This window comes from Ochotona curzoniae, unplaced genomic scaffold, assembly GCF_017591425.1.
Source record: "Ochotona curzoniae isolate NIBS_2020 unplaced genomic scaffold, NIBS_Ocur_1.0 scaffold_3208, whole genome shotgun sequence".
In the NCBI taxonomy this organism is placed as follows: Eukaryota; Metazoa; Chordata; class Mammalia; order Lagomorpha; family Ochotonidae; genus Ochotona; species Ochotona curzoniae.
The window spans coordinates 15,908,079-15,935,964 of NW_024467106.1; the positions used below are offsets into that span (position 1 = coordinate 15,908,079).

A 27,886-nucleotide genomic window follows, 5' to 3' on the forward strand; every position below is an offset into this window, starting at 1 on the left:
CACATTGTCTCTCTCCCCTACTGTCACTTACTAATTCCTTTCCCTTTTCAAAGCAGGCCTGGTACCTGAGATTCAAACATACTACAAGGATACTTGCTGAAAACATCCATCTCTCTAGATGCCTGCTGTCTAACAGCCTCTAAAGCTGCCCTTATGTTTCATTCTGCCTGATCCCTTTGGGAAATTCTGAGTTCCTCCTTCCTAGAAAACCGACACTGTTTCCAGTTGTCAGCAGGTGCAATCTGTACAAGTGAGCTCTCTGGAGTCATTGCAAGGCAGCGGGAGGAATCCAGCGGGAGGCCCCCCGACAGGAGGTCCTCTGAGCTGCGGACCTTGCCAAAGGGAACGAGCCACTAGTGCAGCAGGAAGCAGCTTTTGAGCTGAGTCTCAAGGAAGCAGAAGTTGGTTTTGCGCACAGACACACTCGCGTAGAGGAACCGTCACTTTCCTCCACACCCTGTGACATCAGCCACTTTCTCTGTAGCGGCAGAGTCTCTGCACCCGAATTAATCCCTGGCTATGAAAAATGAGCCTCTCCCCCACCCCTGCCGCCGCCTTTCACCCCACGCCCCCGGAGAGGAGTTTCTGGCCCAGGCAGCAGCCTGTGAAGGCTTTTTTTTTTTTTTTCCAAGTCACATGATCCAGGATGCAGGGGGAAAATCCTTCTTGGAACAGAACTGGGCCCAGAATCGAATCAGATGAAGAGAGATAAGGTGTGATGTGGGTAAGATTATATAAAGGATGGACCCAGGGCTGCAACAGCCATTCCCGCGAGGGCCCCTTCCCGCAGCCACGGCCATGCAGGCCATGCACGTGCCGGCGGTTCCTGTTGCTGGTCCCTGGGGACCTTCAAGCCGGGGCTACCTCTGCTTCACCACAGCCACGCTGGCTCTGGTTCTCGTCTTCACTGTGGCAAGCTTCATGGTGCTGGTGGTACGCAGGACGGTAAGTGAACTCCTCCGGCTTGCTCTTCCTTAGCTCAGTCCAGCATCTGCAAGAGGGTGCGAGCTGGGGACCAATTTATAAATTGGTAGAGAGCAAAAAGTAACAGGCATGTAATATGCCTACGACACAATCAAATCGGATATATATAATTATATCTGTGCATGCTATCTATGTGGTCGAGAGAGGAGAAAAGAAATAGGAAGTGAACTCTGTGAAATAACTTGGCTTTTGAGAGACACATTGTTGGATCAGTATCTCGAAACTTTCCAGATCTGCCAAAAGAATACAAAAGAACTACTGACCCTGAGGCGCTGAGCCAGGGACCCAAATTTAAGCAAGAACTCTAAGCATGTGTTTGCACCCACAGCTGATGAGGCCTTGAAGACCAACAGGGAGACACAGAAGGTTTTTTTCTTCTTTTCTTTTTTTTTTTTAAACTCTGCTTACAGGTGCTCCCAAGGCCTCCTCCACCGCCAGGAAGATTTTTCTTTCTTTTAAACTAGGAGATAAGTTGCAGAGGAACTTTGCTAGGGAGAAAGTGTTGCCCCAGAGCTGTGGGCATTTCAGCGTTAAAGCTCGCAAGACAAACCGAAAGTTTCCTGGCAAGCCAGGGCTTTCAAGAGCTTGGGGTGCACCAGAGGCACAAAGTAGAGAGGCAGAAGGGAGAAGTACTTTCAGCGCCTGCTGCCTGCGGGACAACTGAGAACGCAAAGTGCCACTGAAGTGCACGCTCTGCCGGGTCAAACTGTGCCTGGAGCTTGGCTTTGTTGGAAGGCAGTGGTAAGATCTGTGTCTGAAAACAGATGAGAGCACGAAAGAAACTGCTGGTCGTTTTAGGAAGTTGGTGTCTGCAGAGAATCTATCAGGATATGTTACTATGGGTGGTATGGATTGGTCACACATTTTTTAAAAAATAAGATAAAGTGTCTATATTGGTTAAATATAACATAAATAAGATAGGCACAAAGGGCTACCAAAAGGCCACAAATCAACAAGTGAGAGCATTTTATCAGCTGGCTTTAAGAAAACTTCATTAGAGACTGGAGTTCAGATGGGCTCAAGAATGGGTGGAGAGGGGAGAGCAAAGAAGAAGGCTCTCCCGGTTGGTGGAACAGAGTAAGTGAAAGCTCAGAGAAAATATGGGTACACAAGACCCCAGCAAAAATGCCCTGAAACTTGCCTTCAAGGTCAGAAAGGTGCAAGGTTTAACTCACTAGGAGAGACAAAAGAGGCCACTCCAACATTTATTGAATGTCTGTTGTGGACAGGATATGAATCTAAGCACGGGCTGTGGACCCTTGAACCACATCAACAAAATCTCCCCTCTTGCATTTCCTGTGGAACTGAAGCTTTAGTCATTTCTTTAAAATTTCGGCAATGGTTGTATTTTATTTTACTAATGTTTACAATGAACTCTATTTTTATGAAATATTGCAATTGAATGATTTAAGAAAAGTAATCAGCAAATAAGAGAACAAAAAGAAAAGTAAAAGTGTTTCACATATGCGTGCCCAACCACTGTCGGTCTTCACTGATTTTGCAAGTTGTGAACAGGTAGCTATCTATATTTCCAGAAATCAGGTCATAGTACACACATAAGTGTAATAAGCCTGGAATTTAAACCTTGCTTTGTTCATTTAATAATTTGACTTTGTGATATTGCTATGTCAAGACTTAGCAGTCCACTTCATTCTTTTGAGGAGTTGCATGGTGGGCTATTGACTCAATGGTTTATAATTTATTTTATCTCTGCCTAGTAAGAGACACTTATACTTTCTGTAGAGTTTTTGCCCTCTAGCTACATCTATAAGTGTGTTTATGGGATAAATTCCTAATGAATTTGAGTAAAAGTTATGACTAAACCTCCAAGAAAGATTGGAAAAATAAACCCCTTAGAAAGTAGAAGTCCCACCATGAAATAGATGCCTGGTCACAGAGATGTGGAAAGGAAGAAAATCAGCTAGTCACTAAGTAAGCCCAAGTGCACATGCACTGACATAGGCTCGAAGAGTCTGCAACCAAATCAAGAGGAAATTCCACACAATTGACACAGCAAAGAAAAAAAAGCAATAAAATTTATTTCCTTGAGAGACTAAGGAATGCATCCAACATAATACTAGACAGGCTCCCAGGTGTTTTGCTCACAAACGATCTCATGCCCTCAACCCTAGAGACACATCTGTTCTGTATTCCAAGAGGCTACATTTAGCTAGACAAAGGAGAGGATGTGAATGGTTCCATTCCAAGTGATGAGAACAAGGGCACAGGATCTCAAAGTTTTTAAGGATGCTATACCATTTCTAGAAAGACAGAGAATGTTACTAAATCTTTTCTATTTATGAGCAAAGAACATTCTATTTTAAAAAGAAAAATGCACATGATAGTAATATTCTAACTCCCCCACCAATAGCGAGGCTGTTTATGGTAGTGATTGATGGTGGTGGTTTAGGAAATTCATAAACTCAGATGCAACATATGGAGGAGTTGAAATACCCTGGGATGCTTCCCTCCACCAGTTATTCTATATGGCTGACATGTATTCAACAATAATCTTACTGAGAATCTTCACATGAGCAAGTCCCAAGCCAGGCTGTGCAGGGAAGACCTAAATGGGTGGAGGAGCTCAGATCCTGGGAAAAATGCCCCAGACCAGACAACAGAGGAATTTCTCCTGAAGATGGGAGAGTTGTTTATGGAAGAGTGATGGAATCCATTCCTCTAAAAATGTGAAACATGTCTTAACTCACATCACTGCTTTGAAAGTGTTTAAACCTATAATAAAAGAGTAGAATGCTATGCATGTGCATAAGCTTTAGCCTAGATCGGCCAAGCGTCAATATTCCATGTCACGTGATACTGTCTTTACATCCGCATGACAACGTATGTGATGGATAGCATGGCCTTTCATCAACATGGCCTTCAATATCCATCTCCTACTTACCATAAAGCCATTATAGTGGTCAACAGAATTTGGGTGAATGTGGTCATATTATCTAATAACAGTATGAGAGAACTTCAACAAGTCCATACAAAAAGGTATTGCAGATAATGGTTCCCATTTGAATCTCCTGAAGCCCCGCTCATAGACAACACATCTTTTAATTTCTCCGTTTTTTTCAAAAATACCTTCTGTATCTATTGGTTTTTGTTGTGTTGCTGGATCCAGACTCCAACCAAGAGTTGTGTATTGCATTATGTACTATGATCCAATCTACTTAAATCTAGAACATGGCCCTTTAAAGGATGATCCTGGACAGTTGTTACAAATGTTAAACCTCAGGCCCATACCAGACTGCCTGAATCAAAGTCTGTATTTTTCACAAGCTCCCAAGTGATCTGCACTTTGAGGAGTTCTTTGAATCTGCCCTGACCTTTGTTGTTTGTTTTGCATGACCTTGACTGCTTTGCAGGTTCCAGGCCAATTCTGTGATAGAAGATTTCATCTTCTGGATTTTTATAATATTTACTCATCAGCATATTCAGATGAAAATCTGGGTTAATAGTAATCTGGGTTAGTAATGTGATGTAGTTCTTACTATAGCACAACTAGAAGCATATGTCAGATTGTCCTTTCTGTGCAGATAATATATGCAATCACTTAATTAAGATGATGACTGGTTATATTTTTTTTCCTTCTTATCGTAAGTATACTATGGAGTTATACCCTGGAGTCATAAGCATTCAACTCAGCAGCTCTCACATTTCTTGATCCTTGGCTCCATGTACTGAGATTGAGGAAGAACAAGTACCTAACTCTATTATTTTTCCACATTCATTAGTTGGAGTTCTTCTGCTCAAATGAGTGCTCTATTTGCAGAATGGGGGTGGGTGAAAGCAAGGCAGGTGATCCAAGTGAGACAAAACAGCAAACAGATGTTCAACTAAGAGAAAATCAATCCCAGTTTGAAGAGGGGAGGGGTGGGGCCACAATGGAAGTTGGTCCACGCTAGACAGGGCAATAGCAGAAAGCAGGACTAGATGGCATTGAGAGAAGAAGTGAGAGGGCAAGATGCCATTCTAGCCTACAGACCAGGCAGATTTCCCAACCACACAGCCATCCTTCTTCAGCAGTCTTTGAAGACCTCACGTGCTCTGATTGCCTGTTGCTAAGTCCTTGCTTAAATGTCATGTGATATCCACAGACACTGGCATCATCTAAAAAGTCATTAGAAATGCAAGTCCTCAGGGCCTATTCCTGACTCATTGAAACAGTATCTGCATTTTTTTTTCAATATCTCCAGGAGACAGTGAGTCCTTTAAAGAGAAGAAGCGATGATTCAGACCTCTCTGGTCCCCCATTCCCTTATTGCAAACCATGCCAAAGCAGGTGCTCCCAGGAACAACAGTCTTTTTGTTAAGTGTTTCCTGTGCCCTCCATTCACTAGCCTAAGTCTCAGGAGAATTTTCTACACAGTTTTATCCTCCCCTAATCTAGAGAGGTGTTATATAGCTAGTGATCAAAGGCCATTGTTTTGACAGTCAACAGGTCCAAGTCTGAGCCTACCCTAGGCTATTCAACATCTGTAAAACCACCTGATAAGTCACTTCTCTTAAATATTCATGTATCCATTACTCTTAAGATCAAGGTAAAGACCAAATAAGATAAAGCATATGAAACATTTAGTTTCAAGAGTAACCTTCATTAATCATTTAATCATGGTAGCATGAAAATAAGTCCCAAAGCACCACAAATCAGAGCCCACCTTTTAAGACAATTTGGAGGCCAATGAGGAAAGGAAAATGAAATTCACCCTGAAACCTGTACATTTCATTTGTCTTTGATAATTTCAATCTACCGTGAGCATTTTGTGCCAAAAGGAGATGATTGCACCTCCCCCATCAGTGCTCCTCTGTGAAACTTTTCAAGGTTTTGGGCTGCATTAAACACACCATTAGAATCAAGGCAATCTCAACAATAACTACCATTTCCAATCACTGAAATTTTATATGAAGTATCCTACTTATGTTCACAACCTCTCAATGGAGGGAGTATTATCAATCCCTCCAACTGCAGTGATACAAGGAAAGAAGATAGTTCTAGGTAGGAAAGATGATTGAGATGGGCGTCATTTTCCTTAAGCATAAAAAGATCAAAGATTCCTCATTCTGTAACCAGAAGGAACTTAAGCATTTTATACATACTTGTCATGTATCCACAAAGGCTGTACAATCAGAGAGTGCGCTTAAGAAATGAAGTTTGGTGGCCATTAGGAAGTTTACCAAGAACTTTCACAGAGCAGACAATGGCAACCAGAGGGTCCATTTGCATGCACGTGGGTCAATCGTAGATTCTGTCTTGTCTTTTTTAAGATTTATTTTTATTGGACTAGAATATTTATTGAGAGAAGGAGAAACACAGATAAGATCTTCTCCCTGCTGGTTGATTCCCCAAATGCCACAATGACTGGTGCTGAGCTAATCTGAGATCAGGAGCCAGGAGCTTCATCTGGGTCTCCCACATGAATACAGTTTGCCAAAGCTTTGGGCCATCATCCTCTGCTTTCCCAGGCCATAAACAAGGAGATGGATCATAAATGAAGTAGCTGGGACACAAGCACCCCTGTATGGGATACTTGAATTTGTAGGTGGAGGATTTGCTGATTGAGCTGTTATGCTGGCCATGATACAACCTTATTGAAAGCCAAGTCTCTGAGCAAAAGGGATGACATTTCCTCAGCCAGTACCCAGATTCCTGGGTAAAACTGAGGGAGAAATCTAAAACTGGGAGATGCCATACCAAAGAGGAGTTGATGGACAGTACTCAGTCTACTCTTTGGAGTCTAACCTGCTTTGAGCAAATGTTAACAGTCACATCTCTTCAGCCCTTGCTTCTCCATCCCACAAAACGCAGTCAACTTGTGGAAAAGAAACAAGGAAGAGCCTTAGATTTTGAAGGCAGCATCAGTCCTGGGGCAGCAAGAAGCAAGCTGGAGAGCTGCAGTCCAGGATTTTCTACTAAATCTTGAATACTTTGGTTTCCTCTTCCTTAATTTAGCTTGGTGAACTGGAAAATGCATAGTTGGCTTTTTTGTGTCTACCCTAGTAGTCAGACGAAGCTATAGACAATCAGCTAAAGAGCTCTTCAAAATTGGTATCTTCATACTTCCATCTTCTCATTCCCGGGCCCTGAAGGGAGGTATGGGAAACTGAGATACTTTGCTTTTGCCTTTGGCATGCCTTGTTGGAAGTTAGTAAGCCAGAAAGCATTTGAATGACAGGGAGAAGAAATGGTCTTTTACTCCCATCAAAAGTCTTCCCTCACCCCTATACGACACGTACTGCTTTGCTACTTAAGTTTCATCAGGACATACTAGCATCACCTGGGAGCTTGTCAGAATAGAATTTCTTTGCTAAATCAGAATTTGCATTTTTCAAAGCTCCCTCATGGGATTCAGAGGCACACACATTTGAGAACTAAGACTCTGATTCTTCCTCTCCATAGCTCACAGCATAACTTGAAGTCCTATATATTTCTTGCATTTTTAAATGAGTATATTAATGGCTAAAACATGAAAACCACAGGATGTCTTCTAGTGACTAACACCTGCCACAGCTGCTCATCTAACACATGCTGAATGAGCTGGTATTTCCCCCAATTAGTTGCCCCTGAGGTGACTGCACTGGTTTTTGTTAGTCTCTGGATAGAGCACTGGTCAGCTAAGAAAATCAATGTTCTTAGCACCTCATTTAAATGTAAATGTTTTTCTTTGTCCAGTCAAATATCACACTAATCGATTGTCATGCTTGGCAGTAAATTGGGTGTTTATTAGATTTTGAAACGTTGGCTGTCTCACAGAGGCAACACAAAGGGGAACTTTGTGATGTCAAGTTTTCCTGTGAACTGCATGTGGAATTGAAAGGCCGTGATCTAGAGCGCTGTCAGGTTGCAAGCTTTCCACTAAGGCAATAAAATCACAGACCATTTAGAGAATGACGAATATTTCAAACCAAGGCTCTCCTCCCTTAACTTGAAAAGCCGAGTCCCATGTATTTCAGTAGGCTTCTCCCATCTCCAAATCAGTACCAGGGCCAGTAAGTAATAAGCCAGGGCTTTGCCTTTAGGAGTTTCAGGGATCCATTGCCACCAGTTCAGACCAGAGAGGAGCGCTACTTACCAGAAAACAAGCTGTCACTGGAATGCAAAGAATGGTGCTGAAAGGTTAATGAACCCAATGGGGAAGCATAAAGCACTCAAAAAACAACATGTGGGAGCTGCTAAGTTCTGGCTTTGGCAGAGATTTGAATTTGATTGCATGTATTAGGGGAGAGCTCTGACCCTTTGCTCTTGTGGACTGCTTGCTTAGAGAACCTGTACCCAGCCCAGACTTCCTCCTGCAGAAAACAGTCTGTTTTTGTCAACTTCTTTCTCATTTATGTAAATATTCATATGCATTTGTGTATATACCTACATGTATGTACCTATTGATGTATATGCATGTTTATGTTCACTAAATATACATGGAAGGTCTCCAGAGACTTGATGGAAAACACACATTATAAAAAAATTGTGCAAAAATTTTTACATCCAAAGTAACCTATTTTAATTCCATTTACCATGAACTTCTTAAACTCATCTAATTATATAAATATATAATACATATTTGCACTTATGTTACATAGTTATGCATTTTTGTATAGCATATTCAGCTATAAACTTGCAATGAAACCACAAAGGCAGAAGTCCATTTTAATTGTTCATGGTATATGCACAGTGCTTGGCATATAAATACTCAATTCATACTTTCCAACCACAAGAAACAGAAAAATGTACCTTTCAGGTATGTTCACTGATGATTCAAAAATGAATAAGAAAACCACATTTACCTACATATTATACTGGAATGTTCTTGTGTTGACTGAAGAGGAAAAAAATAATATGCATAGAAAGGTTTTTTAAAAAGGCCACAGATTAGGAACCACGAGTTCCATCTAAGCTGTTATAAAGCATGTTGTGTGGCCCTGGGCAAGTCATGTATCCCACTCAACTGCATGGTCCTTGCCTGATAAATGTGGCTAATAACTCCTATCTTGAGTTTCCAAAAAGCAAGTTGTGAAGCAAATGAATAAGGAGCCCACTCTGAACTAAGTCAACTGGGCCGTGAATTCCAAATTGCACAATACTTTGAGGATAACCATAAAGCGGGCAGGGGAAGGTTGTTTCAATTAAACATCATTCTCATTGTACTATTCTCATTCTTCTCTTCCAGGACTCCATTCCTAACCCACCCAACAACTTCCCCCTTAAAGGAGGTAAGACTTTGCAATTGGGAATAAGTGTGTAGTGAATCATCCAAATAGCCTGGTGAGGAGTGGTACCCTGCTGTCTACCAGAATCACTCTAACTGTATACAACAGGAAAACGAGTAGGGGGAGGAGTGGACTGCTCAGGGTTGAGTTGATGCAACTTGACTCATCTGAGTATTCCCAGACCAGTACTCTCATCCACATGCTCACCCCAACCAACAGGATGACCATCATACAGTAATCAATAAATAAGTAACTGGGAAGCGTCAAAATGTATAATGAAGTCGATTACTTAAAGAGAGAAAGAGACTTCTTTCTCATCCCACAAATTTCCAGTCATTCGTTAATACATCATTTCTGCTAGTCCAAGGGGTGATATCAGAGTTTAATTAACACTGAAGATGACAATTTAGAAAGCATTTTATTCACATTTTCATTCCACAAAGGAAGAAAAGACAGACCCAGAAAGGGAAAGTGCTGTGCCTTTTCCAAGACCATAAGAACTAAAACAACACCTTGCGATCCATGTCTCTAACCCAGTGTCTTTTTTACATCTAATTCAGTCCCATAACCTGTGCAGCCCTTGTTGGAAGCATAGCTAAATACCCAGGCAGCTCAGAGAAAAGAGTACAGAGGGGTTGAGTTTTCATAGACACCAGGAACCCCATAGACACCAGAACCAGACAGCATCACATTTTGATATTTGCTCAGGATAACCTTGGCCAGACCTTCCCTAATCTGTCACCCAAAGATTTCAGGAACAGGAGCAACAGTCCCTCATGAAGATGCAATCTAGGTCTTTCACGGTTTGATCAACAATATCTCCACCTTGGCAGTAATTACTGATTATGTGATCTCAATTCTATAATGCCTATGTAGGCAGTTGCATTGCATCCAAGAAGCATGGTAGAATGAAGAAGGAATCAAATTTTTCCCACAACATAGCAGATAGTAAATAGTTTAAGCTTTGTGAACCATTAACTGTTAACTGGTTAACTCTGTTGTACAGCTAGAGCAGACAGACTCCTCACAAAGTAAGCATGGCCACATTTCCATAAAAACCATATTTACCAAATGAGATGTGGCCCATGAACCAGAGTTTGCTGATCCCTACACTGGAAACACTGTGAACTTTGGGGTCAGGTAGGTGCCTGTGATTAATTGTACCATGCATTCAGCTGGAGCTTTGCCACAAAATAGTAATTAATAATAGCAATAATCAAACACAATGAGTAGATGTAATTTTCCCCTTTCTCATCTCACAATTATATCATCATCTCTCACTGAGTTTTCCAACTAAAATGAAAATCTTTCTTTACCTGAAGGAGACAGATGATGTTTAACTTGAACCTGATTTCCAGCAACTAGCAAGGGTTTGATTAGGCAATGGGACTCAGGCATTCTGGATCTTTTCTGTTGGAGTACTTTAACAGCAGGTTTCCAAGAACATGGGGCTCTAACTAATCTTTTTGGCTCCTTAATAAAGTTTATCCAGTTCAGAGTAAGAGTATAGTAGAAGAAAGAACAATGTACCCTCCTGTTCACATGGCCAATTATTTTTAATGCAACAGTCATCATTTCTCTGAGTGTATTCACTTCCTAGGTATTTTGGTGTTAAAAGTCCTTTCTTTACAACTTGAGATTGGTAAAAGTGGAAGTTAAATTGGTTTGCTTTTAGAACTATTCTGTTTTAATGATAACGATGGGTATAATAAAATCTGCATATTGCTTCCTGAATTTTCGTTTCAAGAGGAAACATCTCTAGGCTACATTGCACATTACTATAATGCAATAACTGAGGTTGGATAATTATTAAGAAAAGAGGCTTATTTTGTGGTTCTGGAAAGTCAAGTGTTTGCATCGGTATGAGCAGGTTCCTGAGGCAGCAAACATTATCAGCTGACAAAAGACAAGGAGCACACATGTGTATAGGTCTCTTTGTTCTCTCTGCCTCTTTGTACAAGTACCATCAGAGGACCCAGCATGGTAGCCTAGCAGCTAAAGTCCTCATCTTGCACACACCCTAGGATCCCATATGGGTGTTGAGTCTAATCCTGGTAGTCCTGTTTTGCATCAAGCTCCCTGAGTGTGGCCTGAGAATGCAGACAAGGATGGCCCAAGGTTTTGGGACCCTGTACCCACATGGGAGACCTGGAAGAAGCTCCTGGCTTTGGATTGGCTCAGTTCCGGCCATTGCAGCCACTTGGAGAGTGAATCAATGGGATGGAAGACCTTCCTCTCTGTCTCTCCTCCTCTCTGTATATCTGAATTTACAATAAAAATAAACAAATCTTTAAAAAAAGAAGAACTATCAAGATCCGTTGATGGAGACTCCAGACTAATGACTTTACCTAGCATTAACCAACTGTGTAAGGCATACATCTAAAATATAGTTGAATTAAGTTCCCACCATCTCAGTGCTTCAAATTGAGGATTAATTTTCAACACTTGAGGATTAGTTTCCAATACACTTAACCGTATTCAAACCATGGGAATCAATGATATACCAATTTTAGGGAACCATTGACCATTGACCATTGACCAGGTCATTCATCAGATCCCTTCCTATCTGGGCAATGACTGGACTGCACACATTAATCCAAAACCAAACCTAACTTCACAATTCAATGTCTCTAAAGATACTGAGTTTTTAAAACTATAGTGATAATCTCCACCAGACCTCTGAGACTTTTGTTAAAACCCTTGCCGTACTTCCTTTGAGTTATATTAGCTATGAGACATATGGTCACATTCTACACATGAGGCATTAGTCCCAAGAAATCAGTGTGGGTTGGTTAAGACCGTACAAAAAGTTAACAGCATAGCAAGTGTCAGAATTCTCCTGCATGATGCGGTTGAACCATGTAGTGTAAATGAGATGCTGTGTGTGATTCTTGATTTCTCTTCATTTAGTGCTTTCTGTAATGCAATCTCCTATCCAAGTACTAACCAGCCAACCCTGCTTTGCTGCTAAGATGAGATACATTCAAGGATAAAGATGGGTTGACATGGGGAGAAGTCTGACTACAGAGAGCAGGCTGGTTTTCTCTTCTCTCTGGGTTTTATCCAACCACAACATACTAGATGAACTGGAAAAGTCCTTCCAGCTTTGATAAAAGAAAAAAAATGTCTTAGATGGGCACCCACAGGAAATCAAACCTTTTGGGAAAAAAAAGTCATCACAAAATATTCCACGCAGAGTGGCAGCCATTCTTCCAGAAACTCTTATGAGGAAGCCTGTGATTTGTCACTGGGGAGAACAGGAACACAAGTCAGATACTTCCCAAGAAGCCCTGTACTACACACTGTGGGAATGCTTCCACTAATAAAATGAAAGCAGCAGAGAAGAGCCTGAGATGTAGGTTTGTGTGTAGGCACTAAAGTGACAACATGAAGTATATATAGCTGCAAGGAAGCCACAGAAGAGCCATCATTGCTATTTGTAGGATTTCTGAGTCCTAGAACAAACCTCCCACTCCTGGTCAAAATATCTGCCAGTCAAATGTCATTTCATACCAACACCCTGTGCTTAGCACTTGGTGGACCATTCCAAGGGCTCAGGTAGGGCTAGGAAGAGAGCCTTTCTCTTCAAAACTTTTGCTCTCACAGTCTTATTTCACTCACCCAAAAGATGGAGTTAATAACAACTCCTGCATGAAGGATAAAGGGAACCATAAAGGTAAAGGGAATAACAAACATGACCTTTGTCTTCCACCTGCTGAGTCTCCATCTTTTAGGCATACTGTCCATCCTAGTGTTCCATAGTTAAATGATATCATAACATCCCACATATGGCATCAAATCAAGAGAGAAGGATGCAAAGCAGGACTTGAGTTTCTTCTCATGACTTCTTGATCCAATTCCGTTTCCAACAAATTCTGAATCTCATCTATGCCCATAACTCACATCAAAGAAGATAGCCTTGAGTTCCAACAATGTTCCACCTTTGTGCCTAATAACACCTATAGCAAGATTTAGGATGTGTAGAGAAGTTGGCAGCATAGGGTGTTCACTCAATGCAACCAAGCTGACAATGTGGAATCAGATGTGCAACCCCTCTGTTACTCTAAGCTCTTGGCTAGTTTAGCCACTGCAAATTCTCAGGGACAACACTCCTCCACTCATGGACTTTCCAGCCTCTGTGTCTCTGTGTTTCTGTGTTTCTATGTTTTCTCTTCATAGTCATTCCCCTCACAAATCCTGAAGCAATTTAAAATCTACTGACTTGTAGTTTTGGCAGCAGGATATTGGTCCTTGGGGTTCATTGTGTTCTGGGCCTTTTCATAACAAACACCCTTGCCAATCAAATAACAGATCTCAACTGCACCTGGAGGAATTCTGCAGGTAATTGTAAGATGGCTTCTTTGTTCTCTCTCATGGCAGGAATGGCAAGCAATAATGGGCACAGAAGAAGTGCAAAAAACTATCGTAGTATTTGGAAATCTTGTCAAGGCCTCAAAACAAGACCCACCTACACATACCCAGGGATAAATATTAGTCTCATTTTACTTTCTTTGTAAAATTTACTGGTTGCTTGACTTAAAATTAGAGTGACAGAAAGGGAGATACAGAGATAAAGCAACCTGTAATAGAAGGTTAAGCTAGCTGAAGCCAGAGGCCAAGAACACCTGGGTTCCCCATGCAGGTGGCAGAGATGAAGTGCTTGGACCATTGTCTAATGCCCCTCAGATGCATTAGGTGAAAGCTGGATTAGAAGCCCAAAACAGTCAAGGTTCAAATCAGCACTCTAACATGGCATAGAAGCATCTCAGGCACTAGCTTAACTCACTGCACCACCACACCCATCTCTGTTAGTCTCATTTTATAGGTGAGAAGATGAACACAGACAGGCTTACTGACTTCTCAAGTTTCACAGTTTGTAAAGAGTAGTGTAACACCTCAAATCCAGGTTAATCCACTTTGAAACCTCATGCTTAATCAGGATGGTATTGTGAAACACTTAGTCAAGCTCCTATCACACAGTACCCTCCTGGTTGTCCAAACCTAGGAATCCTTCTGGCACTCTGGCATTTCTCCTGCATCTGCTCCTCCCCAGCTGTTTTCATGTCTCTGAAATGTGTGTTTAGTTGACCAGCTGGGTGGAAAGAGCCGCTATGAGTGAGTGCACACATGACTGTATCTGAAGTAGAGTCAGCAGGCAGCAAGGGAATGGTCCCTAGCAAAGTGTCTAGAAGCTGAACTGAAGCCTAAGGAATCATGAGATATCAGTGAGAAGACCTGTGTCTTTCCTATGTTCACTAACATTCAAAGGCATCAGGAGGTAGAAACAGTAGAGCCCAAATAGGGGTCTTGACCATTTCAGTGCACTTTCCCTTCTCCAGGTGAAGATATGTCCCTCGAGAGAAATAATTGAATTGGCATCTGAAATACCTACATTCCGGGCCTGGGACTTAAAGTAATTTACTTTCCCTCTCGGGCAGATGGATTTCTTATTTCTAAAATGTGACAAGCTGGAAGGGGCAAAAATGGTATAATCCCGAGATGAATTTTGCAGTAAGTGTAAGGGTCCATGAATCGAACAAGTATCTTGGGTTTTTGTCCACTTATTCGTGCTCCATTACAGTTTTCTCATGACTTAGCAAGTTCCTCAACCAACTCCTGATAAATAGAAATGTAGATATTAAAGAAGACAAAGCAGAGAGATTGCCTCCTAAACTTGCAGAGTATCTACACTGCTCTGGGAGCAGAAAGCATAAGGAGATGCCACAGCTTCCCTCCCTCTTATAATCCCTTCCCCTAGAGAAAATGAAAACTCACAGAGATCTTATGTCCATCAGATGCACTGACCTGGATTACAAATGTCCAGTTCACCCATTTTGTTTTGTCTTTGGTATTTCTTCACAGCAAGGGAGACTTCTCTGCTCAGGAGGTAAATTGCTTTTCAGGTAGTCAGAAGCAGTCTATTTGCTTCACCACTTGATTTAAACACAGTTACACAAAACCCAGTCTTAAATTTGCTATCTATTTCTTAAAATAGAGCTAGCAGGAAATAAGAATCTCTCTGCAAGAAATATTGGAAAATGAACCAGTCAGAATAAAATGAACAGGGTCCTGGAGAGTCCATTCAGAGTTCCAAAGTCAACTGCCACTCGCTTATCACCTGCCTTTGCCGTAAAGAGGAGGTGGGGGAAGAGTGAAGAAAAGAGAAAGAGAAGCAGGGAAGGGAAGGATGAAGGAGGGGAGAGAAGAGATAAAAGGAAAAACCCAGATCATTGCGATACAGGTTGACATTTATGCTTGAATTTAGCACATAAAAATCCAAAGTATCTGAATTTAAAAAACAATCTGAGTTTTCCACCACTCTAATTATTTGGGAGAAGAAGGGAAGCAGAGAGGATGAAAGAAGGGTGGTGAGTTAGTGTGTTAGAGGGAGAAAGAGTAAGTCTGTTCCTCAAACTTGTTTTATTCCGTATTTCCCTCATGTTCTCTGGATACAATATGCAGTAGCTTCGACTTCTCCCATCCATGCAATACAAGCCCTGAGTCAGAGAACGGGAAGGAGCCATTGTTCACAAGTTCATTGTTTTATTTTATCTCTTTTAGTCTCCCATCAACTCTTGAAGTCAGTATTTTTCTTCTTACATTGGGGAAGAGGAAAGGGCAATTCAAAGACATTGAGCAATACATACAAAATCATAATTAGCAAGTAACAGAGGTAGGATTTGAACATCTGGCATCAAGCCTAATTTTGCAAAGTGCTGCCATTCATCTACCTCCCACATAGCTATGTGGATATTTGATAAAAGTATGGAAATTATTAGCAGATTCACTGTATGATTCCACATTTACTTTTCTTTTTTAACTTATAGATCTTAATTGTACTTGTTAAAGTTCCCCAGTGGTAACCTGTGGCTTCAAAAAAACATGCAGTTAGGTTTATCCTAAATCCTTCAACAAGTCAGGATTGAAGAAATCCCAAAATCTTACAGTATCTTTGGGGCATTTCAATGAATTCCAACTTGATCTCAATGTATATTTACAGATCATTTTCTTTTTTCTCTCTCTTTTGTTATTATTATTATTATTATTATTATTATTATTATTATTATTTTATGACACAGTTTCATAGGTTCTGGGATTCCCCCGACCCTTCTGCAAACCCTCCCCCCATATTGAGTTCCTCCATATTGTTACATCAGTACAGGTCATAACCAGTCATGATTCCTTCATTGCAGGCATGGACCATGCATAGAGTCCAGGATCTCCTTGTCCAGACAAATTCAACGGTTTCATTGGGAGACCATCCCTGGTCTGAAAGTAGAGCTGGCAGAGTATCATCCTCTCCAATGAAAAACCACTACACAATTTCAACAACAATTTGCAATATCATGAAGTTAATTGACATGGTATTGAGTGACCAATATGTTAGAATATACAAGTTCTTAACTACATCATTGACATCTTGACTTTAGTTTATACGCAACCGGCTGGTATACACCTTAAAATAGTTATAATACTATTCAGCTGTCCGTGTCTATTTTCATGTTTATATTTAGGAGCTTATAGTATTCAAGCGTGATTTCTACAGAACTACATGAATTTTAGGATAGTCCAAGCAGGCTTATAACTCTAACAAGTCATGTGTCAACAACTGGGGAGCAGAACAGTTTTAGGAGGGGTGTGCAGAGAAATTTTCAATTCCTTAGTGAGGAGTAAGTTTGTGTCCTACCTAGTAAGGTATTTGGGAATCCAAGCTGACTGTTTCCTGTCTGTTCTAAGCTTTCCTTATTGGTCTCTGTCTATCTGATGTTTGTTTGTTTGTTTGTTTGTTTGTTTGTTTTGGTGGCTCTGGAGCAACCCTGATGGTCATTGCCAGAGATTGTAGGGAGCCAAAGTTGGAACTAAGTTAGGACCAGAGAAAGCTCCTGTCCCAAGTCCCAAAGGAAGTTTCTTATTCTGTTTCTGCAGACTGTTCAGGGCTCCTGGCTGTTGTTCCAATGTCATTAGATCTTGTGAGGAAGAATCTGGGCTTCTTCCACCCCATGTGGGTGATCCGATAGGGAATGGTTGACCTCGCAGTTCTCAGCCTACGAAGGCACTCCAGTTCCCTGTGATCTCCTTGCCAGTTGGGATATAGTCCTTGGTACAAATATTGATAGTCCTTGATGAGGATATGGGAGTCTCCAGGGTCGGGATGCAGGTCATTTTCTATTTGTATAACAGTACCCATTCTGGGGCAGGTGTTCCCACAAAGCTATCACAAAGACAAGGTGATGGGCGTCCTGTAATCATTTCTCCATCTTCAGTTGGCCAAGGCATATTGCATGAATCATCCTCTTGAAATCCGTGCAAAGAATCCTTAGGTTAAGACATTACACTGATCCCAAACTCTACTGAGAACAGAGAAACTTCCCTCTAGATGTCACTGTTGGGACTCTCCTGGAAGAAACTAAACTGCAGAGTCATTAAGATAATCCTTTCCTTCTTGGAAGAAATAAAATATTTTCTGCAGATGCATAAAGGATTCTGTGCACTTTCCTGGCTTTACACCTTTAGGTACATAACTGAGAAACTCCAATCCATTGGCTAATGATATCAGCTCCGTTTTAATAAGCATTTCATCAGCCAGTTTTTCCTGCTAAATGGCAATGCTAAGCTGTATTACTATAATGAGGAAGAGAAAAAGGAACTACCTCTTCATGAGTGTCCCTTCTAGCTATGTGTAGATTTGATGCCTTGGCATTCATAATCTCCTTGCATCTTCACAACATCCACTTTACAGGCATGATGACTCAGGTTTGCTAAGAGCAAGCGATGGGTCCAAAGCAAAAATCCTTGACAAGCACTCAGTGCATTCTCTGAGATGTGTGATGTCTGCCTTGTCCTTATGTCAAAGGTGTGGTCAAACTGGAAGGTACCTGGCACTCACAGTGCATACCATCTGGTCTGAGAGTTCAGCATTATTTATTGTGCCACTGTTGAGCTGCCTTGAGCATTGTTGCATCTCTGCGGAAGCCCAGTTGCCCATGTTTTGTGACTTGGCAGGGCTCAGTTCATGGGTCTCAAGTCATCAGCTGGCTTTCTTCCATAAGAGGACACCCAGAAGGCTCATTAGTATTTGTTTTCTAACACCTCCAGCTGGCTTATCAGTTTTTCATTCCAGTGTCTGCGGAGGCTGTAAACCCACTTCTTTCTGCATTTCACCCTCCCTACTCCATGGGAGGATTAAAAGACAGGAAAAGAGTCTCCATCTAGAACTTAAGAGCTCTGCAGTTCTGAACCTTACTCTACTACTGAACTTCTGTGGGTCTTGGGCCAGCCCCTCAATCTGTTTGGTTTCACTCTTCTCATTCAAAAAACAAGGGTCTGCATTAGTATGTTATATAATGATCCTTTCAGGGCAACATCAGAAAATTGCAAAGTGAGTTCTAGTCGAAAAGTTACCAAAATCCTGATTCTAGAATATATGCCTTTCAACCACCTTGAGCAACCTCTCTCCCTATCTCTCTCTCTGCAACAGGCCAGAGGATTTCCTTAGCGCATCTTTATCTCAAGATTTCTGGGGGGAAAAAAAAGGCTCATGATCCTTCTAGAAGAGGTCAAGGCTTGGCGAGACAATTTATAGAACTTATACATCTGAATTTCTGGGTTATTTGAGATTTCTGAAAGATAGAGCACCCTATAGTATAGTATTCAGCCCCAGGCTCTGCTCCTTCTTCACTAAGACAGCCCGCATGGGAGGTAAGATTGTGGAGCACATGGACCATGTGTTTATCAAGCCAAGACCAAATGATCTCTCAGGGGACTTCAATGTCTAGAAACCTTGCATGTTCTGATAGAACCATACTATGTCTAACACATTGTGCCTGGAGCTATAATGTTCTATCTTGCCACTACAGGTGTCTGAAAATCTGAATGTGTGAAGACACATTGAATTGGCCTAGTATTGACTTCTCTGTCACTACAAAAGCCTGGCACTAGATACTTGGGTCTTCACAATTTAGAATAAATGAACCTTTCTAGATTATCCAATCCACTGTTCTTCATCTGGAACAGCCCAGAGAGAGGGTAAGCCAGGATTCCAACCCCTGAGTCATCAGCTCAGCCTCAGCTGACAGATGGCTCTCGTTTCTCTCCTACCTAGTCTTCTGTTCTTCATAATAGAACACTTTGGACATCCAACACATTTGGGAAATGAAACAAGGAGTGTGTTCTGCTTTCTATGCTCCAAGTTTTCAAAATTTCAGAGGCTTTGTAGGATCCTAGTTGTGTATAGGAATACCTGTTTACAAGTGTCTCCTTCTGTTCTTCATAATCAAAAAAGAACTCACAAGGTGAGGCTCAAGTCACACCCATGAAATGCAAGTGTAGTCCTCCTTAACAAGAGATTCACCATCCCAAAGAAACCCACCTCATCTTTGAATAGCATTGACTGTAACTTAGAATGTGAGTTGGCTGTTCTCAGAATATGCTCTTCTATGGCTGCATCTGAGGAACAGTGATGTAAGCAGTATCTGCCATTAGCTGAGGGCCCCATCTCCTTCATCTTTTACTCGAGCCTTTGTGTTTTGGCCCCATACAGCAAGTTACACTGTTTTCCTGCTGAGGATCTTGTGAGATGTTACAAGAAGAGATTGTGCTGTATTCTAGGGTCTGGTACAAGTTCAACAGCTCCACATCTGTAATAACTCCTAGAGTGTCCTGCCTCAAGCCTCTCCTCTTATAAGCTCTGACATCATTTTTGAGTGGGGCTGCCCATATTTTCCTTTTAACTTGAAATCATCTAAAAGATTGAGAAAAAGTAAAATGTGCCATGCTATTTGACCCCAGGAAATGCAAAAAAAAAAAAAAAAAAAGAAAGGTTGTTTGAAAAAAAGAAAGGTTGTTTTTCCACCCTTGGGTTTCTCAGAATTACAGCTGAGGTCACCTCACTAAACATGTGAAGACCAAAGGGGAAAAAAACAACAAAAGAGCCTGCATGTGTAAGAGCATGCCTGGGCTTGCACTCCTACAGCTCCCTATTTACAGAACCTCACCTGACACAGGTGCCAGCGTGGTAGCATGGTGTGAGGGGGCCTTTGGCCAATAAGCAGAGCCTGTTCTTGGTGTGATAGCCTGGCCTTGGTCCAGGGTGAAAGTCTTATCTTCCCATCTAACCTAACCTGACCTGCAGAGCCTCTGGGGAAATGAGGACTCATTTTATGAGAAAGGCAATCCCAGCATCCTCCTTTGCCTCACCTAGGCTCTAAGTTATTGTCTGGCATCCACAGAGGGACATAAAAGAGATGGCCCTAGATGACTCAAGTCAACAAACATGTAGGCTGGGCAGAAAGCTATATGAATGGTAAGTCTCAGCCCTGAGATTCATGGTTTACTAAAGGAGGCAAATAGGCAAACAGAGGGAAGGATCTTAGAAGGTATCTGTAGGCGATTATTACCAGGCTGTGTTTCAAGAGATAAATAACTTTTCCAGTGAAGGGGAAGGGGGGTGGGTTTCAGTAGAGGGAAACAGCAGGTGCCAAAGTAGGATGAGAAACCAACATGATGTATTTGGGAGCACTCTAAGCCTCATACCTCAGTGGAGCAGTGAACAATCTACTGAGGATGTCAATTAACCTTTGATAGTGTCAACTTTTTTATATGCAAAATAACTGCAGAATCTCCTTCATGGGGTAATTGGGAGAATCAATGAAATAGTGTCTGTAACTTGCTTCGCAGGATGTCTAGAAAATAACATCACTCAACACATATTCCTATTGCTATCGCTGCTGCTGCCACTCTTTTTATTATCGCTGAGATATAGAGTAAATGGGAAAAGCAAAGGTGTGGTGTTAGAAAGTCTAGCTCAATAGGGATCAGAATGGGAAGGCCGTGAATGCCACACAGAGGAGCTTGAACCTGATTGTGCAGGTACAGGAAGTCAGAAACAGACTCCAAGCAAAGCAATTCAGTCGGAGCTGCCCCCAGAAGTTCCTTCCAACTTGATGTTTCTCATCTCAAGAAGAGAAGAGTGGGCCACTTTCTATCTATAGTCAGAAGCTCTCGACCTATCAACCCTCAATAAAGTGGTTCACAGGCTGCAGCAGGTAGGACCAGACATAAGTTGGGGACGAATGAGGGATGTGACCAAGAGATTGGCAATTGGTCATTTGGCTCTTACAAACCAGGGTAAATCTGGCCCAGATCCACTTCATAGGTCAGACAAGATGAAACCTCTACAAAGGGGTCGGGTAGAGTAGCAGTGAGCTTATTCAGACAGCAGAGGGAACCCTTCATTTACTTTCTATCACTCCAAGACCTCATGGATCTGTAAAAAAGGTAAGGAGGGACCTCCCCATCCTGAGCAAAAGGGCAATGTGGAAGATTGTGGAGCAACAAGCACAACTGTGAAATACAGTGCACAAACACACCAGGCGTGGCCACTCAACTGAATGGGCCTTTGGTTGCCTCATCACTGATTGATAGGGCTTAATGATTGTCTCTGATGACATTGTTGAAAAGATGTCATCAGGTCGAGAGCTTCAAGTTTTAGCATAGGAAAAATCAAGCCTCCAAGAAAGAAGGGATTTGCTAGGAATGATTTGAATTCATGAGCTGTAGTTCATGAAGCTATACCTTGAGTCTCTGCATACAAAAGTTACTGTGATGAGTAAATGCGAGCTATCATTCCTATGAATACAAATGTATGAAACATGTTTTTGTTTCTTAAATACTTAGTGTCATATTGCCATTTTGCCTCTGTTAAGGAAGTTCTAGATTCTAAATGCTCTGCTAAGTTACCTTGAATCCTAGGTTCTCTTAAAATTAAATACAACAATGTTTTCAACATTCATTATCTGCTGAGGAAGAAACTTGACCTCTGGAACCAGATGGACATGGGGAATTCCAGTTATTTTGTGAACTTGTTTGACCTTGAGTGTGTCATTCACTGTCTCTAGGCATCCTGGTTAACCCTGTAGGATTAGTCTGTGAACTACATGAACTGATACAGATAGAGTACCCAAACTAGTAACTGGTCCACAGTAGGTAGGAAAACAGCAACCACTATTAAAATGACACAATGATATTCTCATTCTGACTACCATTGCCTTACATGGAATTGTGTATTTAGCCTGGCTGGTCCCCAGGGTTTTCCCCATCTGTCAGAAGGACTCAACAATGCCTCTCCTCACAGAGCTTGCACAAAGACTAAGATAAATTATTTAGGGTGACAGAAACGGAAGCTAGCATGTTGACATAGTCAGGTCCTGTCATTCCCTTGCCTGAATCCTGCAGTCTTCTGTAGAAGCCCATGTGTGTGCAATCAATAAGAACAAAGGTTTGTTTTTTAATTAAGATACCTGATGACAAAATCAAAATTGGCAAGGCTCTTTCTTTAACCTCCAAAATGGAAACATGATCATTGTTTCCATCAAAAGGGCATAAAAGGCTCTGCTAGCTCCAATTCCTACAACAGCACAAGATTTTTATTGTATAATCTCTTTATCTTTAGGAAACTGCTCCGAGGACCTCTTATGTATTCTTAAAAGGGCCCCATTCAAGAAGTCATGGGCCTACCTCCAAGGTGAGTAATGAAATGCAGCAAACCTAGCCAGATGAGGGCCATGTCCTTTTAGCCACTGAAAAGCTAGAGGCCATAATTACAGAGTCATATCCAAGCAGGACCTGCACACATGTTCTGCTTAGCCTGCATGGTACTATTTTATCATTTGAGTCTGAATGTCTCTGAAGGAAGAGGAGAATTACTCTTCACAGCTGAGAGGTTCTTCATTCCTTAGTCCCAATCAATCCTTTGTTGCCTACCTGTCCTCAGAATGTGTTGCGTCACCTGCTCTTCCAAGACTCTTCTCTATTCAACTGTCGGCCAGTTTCTGCCAAGTTCAATTCTTTCCCCCCATGCAACAGAAGCAGGCTTTAAATCTCTATCTCTATGAAGTTATTCACAAGGAAATCACGAAATTTCCTTGTTCCCAGATTGACAGCTTAATGAACATCTTGGCACAGGGTCCTTTGCATGTTTCATTTCACTTCAGGTAAGAGACTGCTTATAAATGAAACAATAAGCACTTAGACCACCAAAGAATGCAATATGGAGACAGCCTAGAGTCTCTGAATAGCCATTCTGCTCACTTAAAATTCAATTTTGCAGTTGGATTAGTTCTCATTCTTCAGTGGAATTGAAAGAGGTTGAAAGGAGAAAGTATAGAAGCAATTAAAACTAGTATATCTGTTCCCCAGTTCTGAAAGACACCCTTACCAGTCAGTGTTAATTGTCATTTGCTAGGACTCAGAGACTTGCCTTCCAACACAAACATGTAGGCTTATAGGATCTAATTCTCTGCTTTTCTATAAATTCCAGATGTCAGGAACCTCTTAATGAGCACATGAGAGGCCTACATAATTATCAAAAGAAGCATTCAAAAATCCATATAGTGAATAGTTAAGGAATATCTTAATACAAAGGTTAATAGAGATTCCTCTTGGATACCTGAATATCTAAATTGGTTGTCAGCTGTACAGTATTGAATTTCTTATCTCGGATACTCTCTGCATTGCCTACCAAATACTAGTTTCACTCTAAATACTCCTTCATGATAAATGAATGTGACAGTCCAGACCTTGGGGAAAATACTGATGATAATCAAAAAATACCCTAATAATTAAGTGGAAAGCTATTATATAGAATATAGCAATATACTCATATTCTGTGACCTTCCGGGTTCAAGTAGCAAGAGAAAATAAATCCAAGTAGCTTTCTACCTGTGCTTTGAATACCATGACACAACAGGATAGTATAAAAGAAATCCATTGGTTGAATACCAGGCAGCATCGTAGAAACTGTGAACCTAGTATAAGGATCCTTGAACAAAAGACTTTTTAAATACTTACCTATAGTTTTCTCAACAATTCTTTTTCTTAAATTTATCTTCCCAGTGTCAAAGCATCTCAACAGCACAAGGCTGTCTTGGAACAAAGATGGTATTGTTCACGGAGTCAAATATCAGGATGGGAAACTGGTGATCCAGTTCCCAGGTTGGTACTTCATCATTTGTCAACTACAGTTTCTCGTACAATGTTCAAATCATTCCATCGACCTGAAGTTGGAGCTTCTCATCAACAAAGAGGTCAAAAGACAAGCCCTGGTGACAGTGTGTGAATCTGGACTGCAAACCAAACGGATATATCAGAATCTCTCCCAGTTCTTGCTGGATTACTTGCAGGTCAATGCTACCATATCAGTTATGGTAGACAAATTTCAGTATGTGGATACCAACACCTTTCCCCTTGAAAATGTGTTGTCTATCTTCTTATACAGCAGTTAAGTATAAATAGCTCTTTTGGCCTTCAGGAAAAACCAACTCTCTACTAAACAGTATTTCATCCACCTGAACACTTGGGCAAACAGACAACTTTAGATCAAGACTGAAACCACATGTTAAATTGCATATGTCTCCTTGTGACTCTTGGGAAGACAGCTCTAGGATTAAAAGGAGCCTTGAGTCAGGATTCTTCCAGTTAAAGGCAGGAAAAAAATATGGTGCTCTGTGGTATGGTGTGATACGGTGCCATGTGGTGTGGGTAATATGGCGCTGTGTTGTGTGGTATGAGGTATGGTGTGGGTAGTGGACAGTGTCCCACCTGTGAAGCAGAGGATGGATATATGCCTTGACCTAGCAGCTGATTCATGGATAACCTTGAGCCATTTCTTCTGTTGAGGTCAGAACTCACTAGAGGCTGAATTTGAGTCTCTCCAAAGTCTGCTTCATCTTGGAAGACCAAGCCTCTGAACTGAACAGAGTTCTAGAGGCCCCAAATCACAAGAAGGAACTACATGCCAGTACAAAGCCAACAGTACAAGCAGTAACTGGCTACATGTCATCTCAATAGAGTGAGACTGTGGGCACAGATTCAGGGTTCCTGAATAATCTGAGAACTATAAGATATGGACACACAAGCTGAACCTCTAGACTGTAAGGGGCATAAGCATATTAAGAAAACTATCTGAAAATGTCTGATTCCATGCTCAATAAGAATGATAATAATTCTACAGCAGGCAACTTTTGCTTCCTGCCAGGAAAGTGGCATGCATTCAACAAGCATTCAGTCTGTGTGTTATGGTCAAGTTGATGTTGTCATTTAGTCAGAGTAGCTGTGGCCATCTCCTGAGTGATACATTGCTGTTCACTGCCTCAAACACCCCTTGGGAAACAGTTCTGTGGAGAAGGGTTTGTATGTTCCCAGAAAACTGCTGACAGCAAATGATGACTCTGAAAATAGCAAGAGGGACATAAGAACAAAAGCAGCTTCCTCTGTTCACCAAAGTTACCTTGAGACTTCTCCAGCTGCAGCATATTTGATGTTTGCATCATCATGGCTGGAGCTGCCTGTTGGCTGCAGAACATAAGCATCTAAGTTAAAGAATAAGCCTCTAAGCTTAAGCATCAATAGGAAAATGCGAGTCTTTGACCATTATTCTGAAGAATGCAGCAAAAGGTGTATTTTCGTCAAGAAAAGAAGATAAGAACCCCCTCCTCCCCCAAAATTAGAGAAATGCTAGCAAAGAGGCAATGGAAAAGCTACCAGTTATGTTGTGAATGAGAGGGATTTGGCAAAACAAAGATGGCTAAGGGATAACATTCAAGTCATTTGGAGAACAACATGCTATACCAACTTCTTTCTATGTCTCCACTCTGAAATATTCAGTAAAGTCTGCATTTCTCTTTAGCTTTTGCTGCGTATAGAATCTTTGGGAAGAAAAGGCATTGTAAAAGAGGCTGAATTCAGGAAGCCTAGATAGAGGACTGCGAATTGGAGTGCAAGGAACATGTGTTATTTTAATTACACACCACCTATGTAGATAATGAGTTGCTTGGACCAACTTCTGCATTCTTGAAAAGGTATATATGCAGCCTGAGTGTGTGTCAACTCCCCAGATGTTCTAATACCACACATTACAACTCAGGAAAGGTGGCATTTTCACAGGTCACAACCATCTTCCAAACAGAGGAACTCAGCGCTAGGAGTGGTTCCTCATCTTGTGTTATATCAAACAATGCTCAAGAAAGCCAGCAGTCAAGTTCACAAGGAGCATCTCATTTACCAAAATAACAGCAGGGGAAGGTATTTTTTCCCCAGCAGTTAAAAATACAGTGAGAATATTCACATCCCTCTTTGCTGTACTAGGTTCATTTCCCAGCTTTAGCTCCTGATTCCTGCTTCCTGCTCAGGAGGACCCTAGAAAGCAACAGTAGTAATGACTGAAGAATCTGGGTATCTGACACGGATATGAAAAATTTGAACTGAGTGTCCAACTCCCAGCTTTGGCTAAGCCCAGTCTTGGTCACTGCAGGCATTTGGGAGAGCAATCTAGAAGACAAGAATTTCCTTTCTTTCTCTGCCCACCCACCTCAAATTAAAACAAGATCTCCACTAATTCTGTGTTTATAAACTGGAGAGATTTTTTTTAAAGACTCAAAAAATGATGTAGCTAAACAAGAGTTTATGTTAACAGATAAATACGTAGACAGTGGATTACACAAGAAATTTAAACCTAAATCCACGTACTCTTGTGGGTCAACCAGCACCTGTTGGTTGAGTCAATGGCACCATTGATGCAAGGAAAATAAATAATGTATATAATTGGGAGCTCAGGATACCTAAGATGTATGGCTCTTGGGTAAAAACTCAATTTGAATTCATAAACTCAGCCCTCCATCCTCCTACTGCTTCCCTTAGCCTTCAGTGTCACACTTGATATATTTGCAGAATTGGTAGAGGAAAGTGGTGTATCAATAACAAAAATTACAAGGCAGTGTAGACTCACTGTACTCCTGCCCTTGGAAAATCCCATGACTTTCTTCTCAACATTTGGTAGTTCTGTCTTTACCAGGTCCAGAAATTCCCAGCATGCAGGGTAGGATTTCCTCTGTTCTTCCTTGTCCTCTCCCCAGTCATTCCAGTTACTTAAATGTAAGATAACAATGCTTCCAAACTTCTGGGGATTCAGTAAATGGTCAGATCACAGAGAAGGGTTAGTCCCACAACGTGAAAGTTCTGTGTCTGGGGAAGTCGTTTGGTCCAGTGGTTAAGACACCAGAATACCTGAGTTCCACAGCTGGCTTTGGCTCCTGACTATGGCTTCCTGCCGGGAGACATCAGATGAGGGTTCAAATAACTGAGTCTCTGCCACCATGTGGGAGACGTGGATTGAGTTCCTGATTCCCAGCTTTGGCTCAGTCACTGTGAGTGAGCATCTGGGGAGTGAATCAGTGGGTGGGAGGACTTTTTTCAGATTATTGCTCTCTGCCGCCTAAATAAATCTTTTAAGAAATTTAGTCTCTGAGAAATTAGGTATTCTCTAATAATGTAAAACTTGTTTTAATTTGAGCTTATGAATGTATGTGCATGTATATGTATTCATAGATGTACACGTGTTAATATGTATATGCATATGTATATGTGTTTATATGTTAAATACACATGTATGCCTGTGTATATATATGTATATATTAGGTTACTTTTAAAAACTTGGGGAAAATAAATTCAAAAGCCAAGCTTACTTTGATACAAACTCAATTTTTATAAACAAGAATGTTTTCCAAATGTACATTTTCCATAAACCTTTTGATAACTTCTCAAATACACACTTTCCCCTAGTAAAGAATTTTATAGATCACATGCCTAACCTTGGGTCAGAGGAAAAAATCTTAATTTTTACTAGAAAATGTATATACAT

At 41.2% G+C, this 27,886-nt stretch overlaps 1 protein-coding gene across 1 annotated transcript; it reads left to right on the top strand.

The window, feature by feature from the left end:
• Window positions 1-461: 461 nt before the first annotated feature.
• TNFSF8 (TNF superfamily member 8) lies at window positions 462-27,522 on the top strand. Its single transcript, XM_040963798.1, has 4 exons — window positions 462-945; window positions 9,153-9,195; window positions 22,643-22,714; window positions 24,085-27,522. Exons 1-4 carry the CDS (start codon window positions 742-744, stop codon window positions 24,471-24,473), a joined length of 708 nt encoding a protein of 235 aa, XP_040819732.1. The 5' UTR covers window positions 462-741; the 3' UTR covers window positions 24,474-27,522.
• The last annotated feature ends 364 nt before the right edge of the window (window positions 27,523-27,886 follow it).

Excerpts from the sequence above, each read along its gene's own strand:
- TNFSF8 (XM_040963798.1), top strand. The coding sequence starts at position 742 with ATGGACCCAGGGCTGCAACAGCCATTCCCGCGAGGGCCCCTTCCCGCA. Across the intron at positions 946-9,152 it reads TGCTGGTGGTACGCAGGACG|GACTCCATTCCTAACCCACC; the intron begins GTAAGTGAACTC and ends CTTCTCTTCCAG. Across the intron at positions 22,715-24,084 it reads GTCATGGGCCTACCTCCAAG|TGTCAAAGCATCTCAACAGC; the intron begins GTGAGTAATGAA and ends TTATCTTCCCAG.